The 13,688-nt window shown below is 42.7% G+C and overlaps 3 protein-coding genes across 3 annotated transcripts in view; 2 read left to right on the forward strand and 1 right to left on the reverse strand. All coding sequences in view use genetic code 11, as the record gives it.

Moving 5' to 3' along the window:
- Positions 1–1,708, reverse strand: part of EGR_08587 (hypothetical protein) — a gene marked incomplete at both ends in the record, with an annotated part of 3,237 nt that extends 1,529 nt beyond the window's left edge. The window contains 4 exon segments of the mRNA XM_024497836.1: positions 526–656; positions 683–717; positions 1,460–1,588; positions 1,605–1,708. Of these exon segments, the coding sequence (XP_024347757.1) occupies positions 526–656; positions 683–717; positions 1,460–1,588; positions 1,605–1,708 (399 nt within the window).
- A 3,637-nt stretch (positions 1,709–5,345) lies between these two features.
- Positions 5,346–6,417, forward strand: EGR_08588 (Histone H2A; the record flags this gene model as incomplete). Its single annotated transcript, XM_024497837.1, has 2 exons — positions 5,346–5,488; positions 5,919–6,417. 2 exons carry the CDS (start codon positions 5,346–5,348, stop codon positions 6,415–6,417), a joined length of 642 nt encoding a protein of 213 aa, XP_024347758.1.
- Positions 6,418–8,628: 2,211 nt separating this feature from the next.
- EGR_08589 (Spectrin beta chain, erythrocyte) overlaps positions 8,629–13,688 on the forward strand; it is a gene marked incomplete at both ends in the record, with an annotated part of 38,259 nt that continues 33,199 nt past the window's right edge. The window contains 3 exons of the mRNA XM_024497838.1: positions 8,629–8,701; positions 10,285–10,541; positions 12,137–12,310. Of these exons, the coding sequence (XP_024347759.1) occupies positions 8,629–8,701; positions 10,285–10,541; positions 12,137–12,310 (504 nt within the window). The remainder of the gene's footprint in view (positions 8,702–10,284; positions 10,542–12,136; positions 12,311–13,688) is intronic.

The following is a 13,688-nucleotide window of genomic DNA, read 5'->3' on the forward strand; positions in this document are numbered from 1 at the left end:
TGGAGGCTGCCAGCATTGAGAAGGCTTGATGGATTCCTTCACATCTCCACTGAAATGCTCCTTTCACCAGGCGTTGTTGGTAAACAAACGAAGTTCATTGCAATAGGAGGTGGTCTGTCTGCATTCCAGCAGACGGCAGCCCACTCCCTTGACGCATCTCATGTTTGCGCTCCACTCCACTCTCGAACGGTGTGTGACGATCTTTCACACAACCTACGTGCATGGAGATGACGGTGACCTATCCTCCCCACCATGATGAGACAAGGTGCCTTGAGGATATGCGAAGCGGGTTTGCTAATCACCCAGATAATTACCGTGTCAGGCCTGTTTCATTAGCGATACTCAATGCCTGACATTCGCATTGCATAAGGCCTCGATATCCCACTTCACAAAGTGCCTAATCACAAGACAGTATTGGGTTAAATGTGGCAGCATGAAAGAATGACGTCATTTCAGTTATGCAACTCACAGCATCTAAGTTCACGTAAGAAATGACGACAGAAAATGGGAATTGAATCCACTCACTTGTCGTTGTGCGGAGGTCCAGGGCCCCAATAGAGATGAGAGCTGCCCCATCAGTTTAGGTTGGAACTGAAAAGCTAGTGGAATCATTCGCCACCCAGACCAACGATGGTTGCAATGAAGGGGTCCTAATCCTAGCAAAAGGTGTGAGTCGTCCTACTGGGCGCAAAAAGATTTTCCCTAGGTGGAGTTTTGCTGGAAGGATCTAAATGTGGGTAATATGCCAAACAATAACAGCAAAAAGGCAACAAAGCCAGACATAGCACTTCCTTCATGCACATTCAAAATTGGTAACCACATTCAGAAATCTAACCGTCGCCTACAGGACGCACCATGTTTCACAGTTGAATCCATTGCAGTAATCCATGAAAGCGAGAACCACATGTACATAAAATAACCTCATGTTTCTCTCTCTGTTGCAAAGCATCAAACAGCGAAAATGGCGAAATCGTGCCTTAACATGTTGATGAAGGAAAATTTGTAAATTTTGTGCGTGTAAATTTGAAGAGCTGCAACAAGATGAGGCAATTTCGACTCTCTCCACTTCGTTCACCACATGAGTAAACTGTACATGAACGCAATGAAGTAAATCAAGCAGACGAATACACCTAGCAAAATCCATTCTCCCATCACGTAGTTACGTAACTGATAGGTGAAAAAGGAGAAGATAATGCTAGAACTAGGTAATCGTCTTTCAACTAAGACGGTTGCAAGATTTTCTATTGGGGTCAAGACAAAGTAGATGATGTGTTCGAAAACCGCAGAATAGTGTACTGCTCCCAGGGCAATACGGTGAATGTCTCGAAACACACCCGCAAGCCAGAAGAGAGGTCGATCCCATGTTGACTTTCCATTAAGGCGAGAAGATATTTTATCTCAATACTCAACTCCACGTAATCACCTGATAGCGATCGGATAATTCAACAACGCGACTCACCTCAAGCTAGTAGACTTGCATCCCTGATTCAGTCTGTTGGCACCACCGTAGGTGCATGAATCTTCGACTTCTTGGTGAAAGTTAGGGTGCAGCGTGCTTCTTTGAATTTGCACTTCCAACTCCCTCTGTCTGCCACGACAAAGACTTCCACTTGCACTGCATTGCAATGGGGCCTGTAGCTCCGTCAAGGTCCACTATGGTGACCATCTTCGATGTGGCCCGCCTCGAGGGCTCTAATGAGCCTGACATTAGCCGGGCGTTGGGGTAACTTCACAATATCGTTACCGTCCAGGCGTTTACGACAATGCATTCTAGTATTTGCTCTAAGTAAAAGCAATATGCTATCACTGACCGCTTCCTTCGTCGACCATTGCAGCACCACCACTCAGTGTTATCGTGAGCAATGAGCAGGCTTCAAGGGAAGTTTAAAGATTTGTCATTAACACAGTCTATTTCTTATTTTAATTACCAGCACAAATACGAAATATGGCATGGTATTGCCTGATATGATCATGATATTCTATCATGCATGGTGTCACGACTCATCCCAGCCTACGCAAATGCATCAATGTTGTAAATAGCATAAAGTGTGTCAAGCAAGTCGGTTCAAGTCTCCACTGATTATGCGAATTAGCAACAAATTTGCAGGATGAGATTGATGAAAAGAAAACAATTGGAAAATTGGGGACTGTAAAACAGGAATATATCAGTTTAGGTGAGCGGTCATCAGGCGATTCCTACACACGCGCACACACTTCCCTCTGAAATGCACTCCAGCCCAACTCTATTAATTACAGTAAATCTACCCCATCGCATGCGTGATGATAGAGGGATTGCCCTCGACTACAAACCGTGGCTCAGAGAGCAGTGTTTGACCAGTCAGAATTGGACAATTAACAAAAGGTCACTTTATGAAATACTGACGAATGCCACCCCTTGACCGGAAGTAGCAACTAAACAACCAGGAGCATTCAATAACTCTGGCCGTCTCCCTCACCATCACTACAGGGCTCCACAAATGACAGCATGGAAGAAGACTCACCACAATAACCATCTGTGTCCAACATCGGGAAACGGGATCCAGTGAAAGCCAATACGTGGATAACCTCCAACGCGTCACATCTTTATAGATTGACAAAAAAACCAGGAGGCAGAAGTGCTCCATTTATTTGCATAGCACTGCACTCAATGCATATGCATGTATGAATTCAGAGCAAACTTAAAGCTGACTACCGATCAACAAATGCCTAACAGGTGCGCGTTGGGGTCAAACACTAACTAACGATGACAAGTCACAGTTTTACCAATTTAGCTATGACCAAAAAATGTATAAGAATCAATCGTTGGAGCAAATGGCAGATTCTCCACTTCAATTGTTTAAAAACGTTCCAAGCATCACATGGTCCCAAAAGTTGCCACAACAATTAGGTGCGCAAATCCTTACGTTAAATATGCTGTAAGTCTTTTCAAGAAAAACATGCTAAAATAAGTTTTTATCATTTGGCAATGTCGCAGCATTACCATCACATTAGGAATAAAGTCTGTGTTAATACAACACTCAGACTGTCATCGTTAATGCCTGAGCTCAGAAAGAAGAGCACGAAATTTCAAAAGGCAAAATAACACATGTATGTCCCAGCACTTACCAACGTGGGAGCAAACGACTTGCACACCCACTTGAATATGGCCCCACTACCTGTGCTGGAAATAACGAAACACCCAAATGAGTGAAAGTGTAGAGGCAGTAAAAGAGGCTAAAAATGTAACAACAAAATAGCCAAATCACACAGCAGGCACACGAAAGGATCGCAACTTAGAGCAGAAATGCTGTACTAGTGCTTAGCATGTAATTGTAGTTGATGAGTATTCCTTGTTGCAAAAAGGTCATTTACCAAAACTGCGTTAATAGTCTATTTGTTTTTGCATGAATTCACAAAAATCGAATCAGCTGCACACTATGGAATAATTTGCCTTCTTGTTTGAATGCGCCGACAAGTCAAATAACTCCTCGTGTGCGATACGGATATCGCTGGAGGGCTTGTGTCTGATGGGTTTCGTCATTTCGCTGTTGTTGCCACTAACGTTATTGCTCTCATAAATCGTCTTTTCCACATGACTTGTCCATGTTTGGTAAGTGGGCGAGTGTTAAGCTACAAGGTAATCGGAATTCTAATGTTATTGAATCTAGCTTAGAGCACTGTTGAAATTTATGATAGTTTTATGCGCGAAGGCGAATTCACCGTCCATTTGGCCGTTCCTGCTCGAGATTTCTTCCTTTGGAAGGTAGAGCATTGTCACTTTTTAGTCACTACATGCAGGGCTAGACCAGGTTCGATTCACCAATTGTGGCACTTTCTTCGTGCCATGAAGTATCTACAAGGCGTTGACGTAAGAGGCCTAATGTTTTGGGTAGAGGATTGTGGAATGTATATCACCACAACAATGTAATATTCGCAGTCGTCTAATATTGGCAAACGTACATTAGGAAATCGGAGAGCTTATCCCCCGAGAAAACCGTTTCCATTTCACCTTGAGGGTTTGGCTATGAGAAATATGGGACTGCAGAGATCTGATAACCGTGTATTGCAATTGACGAATTCGTCTGTGTTGAGCGAGGAGAAGAACTGACTTCTATCGATATCGGAGACTCTGGAGTGTTTAAATCGGACTCGCCTGTCCGCTCTGGCAGGGAGTAGCCGTCACCTGAACTTGTAGGAGTAGTCTCTTTTCTGTGGGTGGACTTTTGGGATCTGGAGGATCGGGAGTCCGCTTATGATGGGTAATGGAAGGCAATGTCTGCAAATATTGATGGGCGGATATGGGTGTGAGGAGCAGATAACGCGTAACTGCCCTTTTTGTTGGTGCATTTAGACAATCGCCAACGCGGATTGCCAAATGACAGCTTGCGCAGGGCAAAGGAACTTAGGGATCCTTAACTATGGAATAAGACTGTACTGCCTGCTCCATCCTGTCTGCCAATTTTGGGAGTTGGCGGATGTGTCTTTGTGACACCCTGGGTGGTGCTTTTCCATTTTGAGGAGTGTGACGAGGGTCCTGCGAGTCTCACCCTGCATCTGCAATATTTCTGCAGAATTATGGACATTTATCGGTGGTTGACAATGGTGAAGGTCGGTTGTTGTGACCGTGGTGAAGACCTGAGGCAAGTATATATTGTATTATTTAATCATTACCATGGGGTCTGGGATTGTTAATTTGAATGGTATTGGAGGCTTTGGTACATCTTCAGAAGTAAAGCGGTTAAGTACCACAAGTTAGAGTGGGAGATGACACTGAAGTTGTTTTGAAGTTGACCGCAAAGTGTTGTCAGCTGTTTGTATTGTCGAAGGGCCTCGGGAAATGACGGTATTTGTGATCTATGATGGTTCGGTCGAATTTTTGGAATAGGTATGGCTATGAAGTAACATGTTAGGGGCTATGGCGGCAGTGTACCGAGATGCAGTGGTGGCCTTTAGATTATTGTCAGATGGAATGTTACTGATGTCTGTGCGCGCCTATTCCTAGGTCATTAGTAGTATACACTGTGGGCTTAATTTTTCGATCTCGTGGGGTCGTTGCTCGAAGGGGCTTGTTGGGGATGTTGCACTTTGCGTGGTTTTGAGGTGGTGCGAGACGTTTTTAGTAGAGATGTTGGCTGATAGAATCGGCCTACTTCAGAGGAGAAATGGAAAAACACCTTGTAGTCCAGCTGCTTTGGTGACTGCATGTGGTTGGGGTTGTGGCGCTTAGGAACTAGAAGGCGGTGGCATTGTCGTTGAACACCCATGTGATTGCTTGAAAGTGAAGCAGTCGGCGTTCGTTCTTGAAGGTCTTCGAGTTGATGGTGAGGGGTGCATTGTCGGACTGGGCATGGTGTTTGAATTGCTACATGCATGCCACGCAGGTGGTGGTGGACGTGTGCAGCAGTAGATTCTTGGCAGGCAGCCATTTCAGTATTGGAATCGCAGCTGACCAAGGATGCAGGGTAGCGTCGTTGTTTTTGATGTCGCCGAGTTTGTGGTGTAGGGGCAGGTTGGTGCGTGTGGTACATTGAGATAGAGCATATCAAGCGCATGTATTTCTTCTCACCGATCAGGAAAAGTGAGGTGGATTCTGCGTTCGATACTGTTTGTGATTCTACTGTGGCACTTGGGTGTAGATGTTCGGCCACATCAACCAGGTATCCTGTGGAGGAGTATGCGAGGTCTAGCCCGGTAAAACATTTGTCTATTTGGGTAGTCTCCGTTGTGTGGTGTATTACTCTGTCTCATAAATGTTGCAGCAGCTTTATTATCATCTACCTTATTATCTTTGCCGGAGTATTAAGAGGTAGTGTCAGGAGTGGAAATTTGCCAGTACGTGCGTGGGGAAAGATGGTGTTGTTAAAGTATTGTATGGCAACCAGATTCATTGCGAAGGAAAGACTTGTGAGGTAGTTGAAGAGCGCCGATTTTACTTTGAGAATAGGGATTACTGCCTATCGTATTCATTCAACAGTGGATGCCTATGTGCAGTCGACAACGCTACATCTATTGGCTCACTTCGTCTCGCCGCTTTGTAACCTATGCATTCTTCAACCGCAGTCGCCACTCACTCTTCACCTTCACGATTCCCACAACGGTGTGAGGCCTGCAGTTGTACGTGGATCGTCAACACCGTGTGCGTGCTGGAACACCAGTCTGGTCTACTTGGCTGCTGTGCTCGAATACTTGGCTGTCGAGGTGCTGGAATTGGTGGGCATAGCGGCGCGTGACAGCAAGAAGACGAGCATCATAATTCGTCGTCAGCTGCAGTTGGCCATCCGCAACGACAAGGAGTTGAACAAGCTGTTGGGTGGTGCCACCATATTGGAGTGTGGTGTGCTGCCCAACATCTGGGCGGTGCTGGTGCTCAAGAAGACGGAGAAGTCGGTGGCCAGCAAAGAGTTGGTCGGCCAAGTGCTTGACAGGCTGCCTGACTGACTCACTGTCTGCAGCCGTGAGCATGCCAACGGCCCTCTTGAAGGCTACCACAAAGGGGATTGTTGACCTGCTGATGTGGTGATTGATTGATAACTGACTGATTTACCGGCTTCCCATTCGCTTTTCATTGTTGTCTGTGTGAGCGGTTATTTGGTATATTGGTTGTCTTTTCTGCCTTGGGTGGTGTTAGGAATGCGAATATTGGTGCGATGTCCTCTATGAGTTCTGGTTTTGTCGCGAACTACGTTGGTGTGGGTGTGGTTAGTTTAGAGGAGAGTCAGTGTTGTGAGATTGGGGAAAGCAGACGCGAAATGTGTCACTTTGTCAGCTACTTCATCGTTGGGCTTGTTTACACAAGGTGCGCCTTAACACAAGTGGTGTAAGCGATTAATGTGGCTCAGCTTGGCATCGTTAGCGAGGAATGGGATGAGAATAATAGTCGATGGGGTGGAGGGATCGTCCGAGTTGAGAATGGGAAGATTGTAAGTGGGTAGTACTTGATTTCTGGCAGGTTGGGACTGGTGCAAGGTGTTGGGCAATGCCTTGGGTTTCAGATATGAGACAAGTAGCAATAATTTCATTTTTCCATCATCCTAACCGTCAAGTAATCGTACCGCATTTCAAGAATTTCGTCTCCTATTAGTTGTGTGCGCTGTTGAGTATGTTGCAGTGCGACTAGTTAATTTGTCGCGCTATAAGTTCCACCACTTTAGGCAAAGCTGACCTAACTTCTCTTTTTGTAAGGTAAGAACATGAAGTTATTCCAGGCACTGGGGATGAACGGTTTCGAAGGCATGAAGGAGGGAAAGGAGGCCTAACGTGTAAGGCTACTTTGTCCATCTGTTCACCTGTCTGTGTGTTTGGATGTGTCTTTAGGAAGATTGTTTCTCGAAACCAGTGGTTTTCGGAGATGAAATTGTTTCAGATTACTCAATGCATTCCCCCTTTTCATGATAGTGGTTAACTCTGTCACAACGTGCCACTTAAATCGTCAATCATGAGAGTCGAAACACTTTTCTCATCAAAAGGGGAGACTTCCGTGACCTTTGCTGCCGACTTGCTGTTGCACATATTTTCCCCAACGTGTGACCCTCAGTCCAGCAGAAGTCGAGAAGTTCGTTAACGTTCACGTTGAAGTGGGCACTACTGAAGCCACGAGGGGGAGGGCAGGGCAGGCGAGGGGAGTGGAGGGAAGGGGACGAAGGCAACAACTGGTGACATCTTTGAAGGATTTCTGTTTCCATATAATTTCGAAAACACTGAACAATTTTACATGAAACAGCTAGTAAACTGTTATCACCATTCTTTAAGTGACGCTGACAGTTATCAATGGAGTTGATCTCGAGGTTTCCATGTCACTTGCACGCAAATGTGAAGAGGCAATTTAATGAAATAAAAAGCAGTAAACATGCACCGGTTGTAACACCAGTTGCTTGCTCTAAGTTGCATAATTTGTAAGAGATAAGTAGGCCCACAAATTTTTGCATAAATTGCACTTGCAATTTGACAATCAGCTGTCAGCCGCAGGTCACTGATTTTCAAATGTTGAAGCAATCGATGCACACCAAGTCACGATTCGGTCACAAACTCGCGCTCACAATTGAAATGCTGAAGGACGTTGTCTGCCATCCTGCGTTTTTTCTGTTAGCCTACTTGGAACACATCGTGTTTAGTCAATCACGCGGATTTGAACTCTGCGTTTGTTGTGTAGTCTGGACGGTGACAGACGTTGCATCTAGTTTGATGAAAGGCAGGCGCTATAATTCACTTTCAGGAAATGCATTTTTACCATTAATAACATGTAAATTGTCAAAATAGAAGCTGTCACAAAGTAGTTCAGACCGATGATTATGTGGAAGAAGAGGACTCCACGGAAACATTTGATATGCAGTTTATCGGATTCCAGCAGTCGCTTAATTTTGTATTGCCTAGAAGCACTTAAATGTGGACATTATGATTCCAAACCTCGGTAGGGGAAGAATGGGATGGAGCTGCTGGTACAGGTAATGCAACAGCCGAAATTTCTTGTGAATGTGAGTGAGAAGAAAGAGGCGAGAATTGGGCAATTAAGATTGGCACGGTAAAAAAGTAGAAGAAGGTAAGCAAAGAGCAAGAAAGAGGAGGAGAATAGCAGAATGGAGAGAGAGGTGCAGGAGGAAGAAATGAACAATGTGAAAGTGGATTCCTTAGGTGTGATGGCAAAGACGTCCCATGAAAGGAGTCGTGGGAGACGAAGACGTATCAGGGCTGGAGATGTTAAACTTGAAGCAAATCTACGCAGACAGTGACACCACCAACACCAATACTGAATGGTTGGTTCCAACATTCGCAGATTTGAGGGAGTGCTGGATTCCAACGTCACGATAAACGTCAATTATAAAAACACGCAATACCTCCTCCACGTTTCTACTGGCTGAATGGACCTTAGCTGGCTACACGAACAGAACCACAATGAAAGTTGCAAGGAGGAGTAAACAAAAAGCAGTATTCCTATGCATCTAATTCTCTTTTGTCTTTTTCGAATGACTTTGCCGATAAATCCTTCTTCTTGAGTTTAGGCTCGGTACCCTCGTCAAATAGCCTAGTTTGTTCTAAAAGATCTACCAGCGCTTCTAACCAAAGTGGTCACTACCTGAACGCAGAGGAATGGCCGAGGTGAATGAGTGGATTTGAGGTCAAAAGCTTTCCTGCGTGCACTGTAATTCAATGAAGGACATTGCTGGTTGGTGGGTGGTGTTTGAACTGTGGACTACTTTGCGATAATCGGCGCCGGAGGTTGACCAGGAGAAACACCCGAAGATGACACTAAAAATAAGAGTCGGCTTTTGCAGCAATTTGGTCTTGTATCTAAATCCGTGTTTAACAATGTCGGTTTTTCAATCTATGTAGTTTGTGCTTGAACCCTGAGGTATGGCCTTTGGACCGTAATACTAGACCTTAAGTTGTTCCGTACATTGGTAAAATATGTCCCATAGTAGTTCTTTGACCTAATACGTTTCCATTGGATCCGCCAGGTCCGAAAAATAATAAGCACTGAGTAATTTGAGTGACAGAATCAAGACAGAGAAATCTGATAGAGCTCAAATTTGGTGAACACAGAAAACACATCTTTGCTATTAGAGCATTTGTTTCCTTTTTTCCCTAAAATAAACCCTGTACAAATAATAAGTGTGGAATCCTCTGCTTTAGGCAATACCATGACCTGCATTAATTCTTCTTTGGTTTAGTACATTTTCACATAAAACCTGACCTTCCAAAAGTCCAGTTAATTTTACTAGGCAAATATGAAATCAACATAAAGTAACTAGCGATTGCATTGGTATTGTCACGCCTTCAATAACTATTCATAAAATAAAGCCTTTTTCGGTAAAGAGTACTGCATTTAACATTTTTTAGTTTTGTTTTGTTGCTTCCGCGTCCTCAAACAGATTCACTATATTTTTAAATGTTGTTCTCTGTTATTGCGTTCATTTGGTTTTATTACTGTTCGTTGTAATCCATGATTTTAATATCCTATATTTGTTCTAACTATAGTTACTTTATCAAAACGCCTAGATAAGCCACTCATGTGGGGTAACTTCGTAAATTTTCAAGTTTTTACTTTCTTTCTTATTTATGTTCTTCTTTTACTTCTAGGCAAAAAATTTCGGAATGCAATGAACACTGATACCTTTGAAAAACACGAGTTTATCACTTATCAAGTATGCTCTTCTTCGTGGGGTATATTGCAGGAATAGCTTGTTTCCTTTTAAAATATGTCAAATATGTTTGACAGTGAAGTACACCGTCACTTTTTCGTTATTTTCCCAAAATTTCTTTATTGGAAGTGGTTTTATTAGTGCTACTCTGCTTTTTCTGTTATTACAGAAATTCGGGCGCTTCAGCAAAAAAAGATATTTACGAAATGGATTAATGCGCAGTTAGAGCTAGCCGATGAAATGGCCTATCAGGAGCCATTTATTAGCAGCTACCTAAACAGCGGCATCAGTGCTGAAAATATTGAGGCTCGTCTTGCCCTAATCTTTAAAGGCGGTGAGTCGCTCTACAGAGTAAAGGACCTGTACAGTGATCTTTCTGATGGAAGGATACTTTTACGTCTTTTGGAGTTCTTCACTGGTAGAAAAGTAAGTCTGAGTTCTTAGCAAGTCAAGCGATATTGTCTGCTTCATGTATGCTGTTTCCTATTTTACTGTAAATTCTTAGTTTATTACCATTGGTTTTAACATCACTTTAATTTCCTTACAGCTCTATATATTTAAGCTAATTGCCTTCACATTAAAGGAAAGCGCGAAATGTTTCTTAAAAGCAAAGAATTTTCTAGCCATGTCAGAAGAACATTGCCTGACAGTAATCCGCATTTTTTAAGAGAGGCCAAAAATTAGGAACATTAGTTTTTAACAAAATACATCTCTTTATAGATAGCTTGCTAACTTATGTTTGATCTTATTTAAAGGCTTTTCGGGGTGTATAGCAGGATGCATTTTTGTGATGTGCAGGTGAAAATCAACGTGTTTTTTTAATTCTCCTGGCTTTTATTTGTAAACACCACCTGAAGTGGCAAGATTCATCACTCTTTGAATTTTATCATCACACATCTGCAAATGATGTTTATAACTTCTCCAATTTATTTGTAAGAATATGATAAGTTTGTCTTTTTAAAATTCTTTTGATAAAAGTAGGTGTCAGGTTTTGTTGCCTTGGAAATGAATAATGAATTGATGTACGCTTGTACGCCTGTAATTATGCAATACGCTCTCCTGGCTTCACCCCACATTCTGCTTTTAGACCCTTCCCCTTTTAAATAACTTTTACAATTCACAGTCATGCGTGATCAATCATAACTTTCAAGTTGTCGATTGTGCCATTTGGCACTGTCCACACTTACCGGGGCAATTTATATTATTTACCCCCCAGACGGCAAGGGTAGGGAAATTGATAAGTCAACACCCTGTCACGGAATTAAAACGCGGTGGGATTATGCACCTAATGTTAGAAGTACCTCTAATTTTGTTGCTTTCGAGCAGAAATTAATTATATTACACGTCATAAATCATAAATTATGAGGTGGCTTTAGAAATAAAGTGGTATAGTTTTTGGCAAAGCCTGCTACAATAACTTATTATAATTTACTAAGACATGAAAAATGGAGGCGCGAGGAAATGCAGCAGTCACTGAGTACTTGACGTGGGTAATATTGACAGAGGGTTTTAATGAAAAATAAGCTAAACGGATTAGTGGCGATAGTGAAGCACCCAGCAGTGCCTCTCACTCATACGAATGTCCTAATATTAAATATGGGAAAATACGTGTCATCACTGAAGAGCACTAATGACTGGGTGTCATAACGCCTCAGTGGGGTTTGAGGTGCTACCGTGATTCCACCGTTAAGGAAGGATTGGAAAAATTCTTTCCACAATAGTGAATACTAATTGAGGGTGGTTTTTACCCCTAAACTGAAGAGCATTTTTATGTATACATTGATTTGTAAAATACTCTTTCAAAATACATTGAATTTCGTCTAAGTTTTATTTTACTTCTGAGCATAAGGCAATTTTTATAACTAGATAAACAGAATTTTTTCCAAAGGCAATTCCTCCCGACCACTGCTACAGTTAATCCGCATAACTTTTGGCCACAATGATTGGCTAAGTTCCATTTATGTACCTTAATAAACAAGTTTTTACCGAAAAGTCTTAAGACGCATTTTGCTCCTTGGTAGATCACGCTGTCTCGCGGGACAATGCGTGTTCACTCACTGGAGAATGTTAGCAAAGCCCTAGATCAAATGAAACAGATGAACATACCTGCAGAGAATATCGGACCCATTGACATAGTGGATGGAAATGCCCACCTCATCCTTGGTCTCATCTGGACCTTCATTCTCAACTTTCAGGTATGTCAGCGTCGCATATAGCACACATTAACGGTCCATTGCAGAGGGAAAATTCGTCCAATTTCTCCCTCAAATTAGATACCTTTTAATTGTGGATCCTCTTAAACATCGGTAAATTGGTCTTATTTGATCCTATCAATGAGGTGCTAATCAGCCTCCCCAACCCTGTCAGTTTTTGAGGGTTGAGGTTAAAAATTTCTCAGGTGTAACCCCAGAATGGGGAAAATAAGACGTTACAATATTCTCATTGTTGTGTGCGTGGGAGCTTTGCTTTGAGATATATAGCACAAAGTTTTCAAGTGACTGGCTATGTGGTGTCTGCACGCGAATAGCATAATTCATTACTGACTTTTAAATTGGTTTGGTCTTCAATACCAAATAATTTTTTGAAAAGAAAATAAAGTTTTCACATAATTAGAAGGAAATTTCCCCATATGCAGTGGAATCTTGGAAGATATCTCGAGAAATGGATTTGTGTTTCGTCAGATTTATCATCACCCCTTGATCTTTGAATCGAAGTCTAACGAAACGGAGTTATTTTTAGTCATGTAAATGTTGCAGTTGTAAGGCGTTTTGCCCAAAAAAGGTACTAAGAAAGGGTTTAACGCCTAATCACTTTCCAGTTCTATTGGGCTTGTAGAGCTCTATGGCATGTCAAACACGAAGATATAGTAAGAATCATCAGTTGGCGGCTTGGCATCTGGAGAATAGGTCTTTTGTCTCACCCTCATTTTGGAATCCAAATTATGCTGCCGGGTTGCACGGTGATGTATGACTTTGCACTGCCTAGGAAGCATAGGAACCTCTCTCCACTGATTGACTAGTCATGGCTGTTCTTAATGAGGCATCCCTTCAAGGAGAACAGGTAAGCAGATATGTCGATCTCAGGTTTGATCTTCTGCCAAAAATGCATAGTGATCAATTTTGATGATGACTTGGTGCTTGCGCCTCAGTGGCGCAAACTATTTGGATGGAAGCACTTACATCTCTGCTCCTGTAAAGTGCTTAAATAAAAGGCATTTTTCATGGCAAGTTAGCCAATCTGTTAAAAGGCTTCCTTTTTACCGCGACACACTTAGAAAAGTATCTCAAATGGATCGGGAGCCTCTTATGACATCGGCTAATGTGTAGAGACTTGCTCAATGAAAGCGAGAACCAGTTGTGACGTCACTCAGGCCAAACATCGCTGATTGTGTTTATTAGCAAGTTATTCTCCAATCATTCAAGATTTCACCGGGGGTTCTGGGTCTTCTTAAAAGGCGATGCATCCTCCTCGGGCCTATCGCTTCCATTTCTGAACGGTTAGCTGGGTTGCAGCACAATGTACCTTCTCCAAGTAGATGAGGAACGGGGCCACCTAAATCTCTCACATTTATGC

Source organism: Echinococcus granulosus (assembly GCF_000524195.1).
Source record: "Echinococcus granulosus chromosome Unknown EG_S00111, whole genome shotgun sequence".
In the NCBI taxonomy this organism is placed as follows: Eukaryota; Metazoa; Platyhelminthes; class Cestoda; order Cyclophyllidea; family Taeniidae; genus Echinococcus; species Echinococcus granulosus.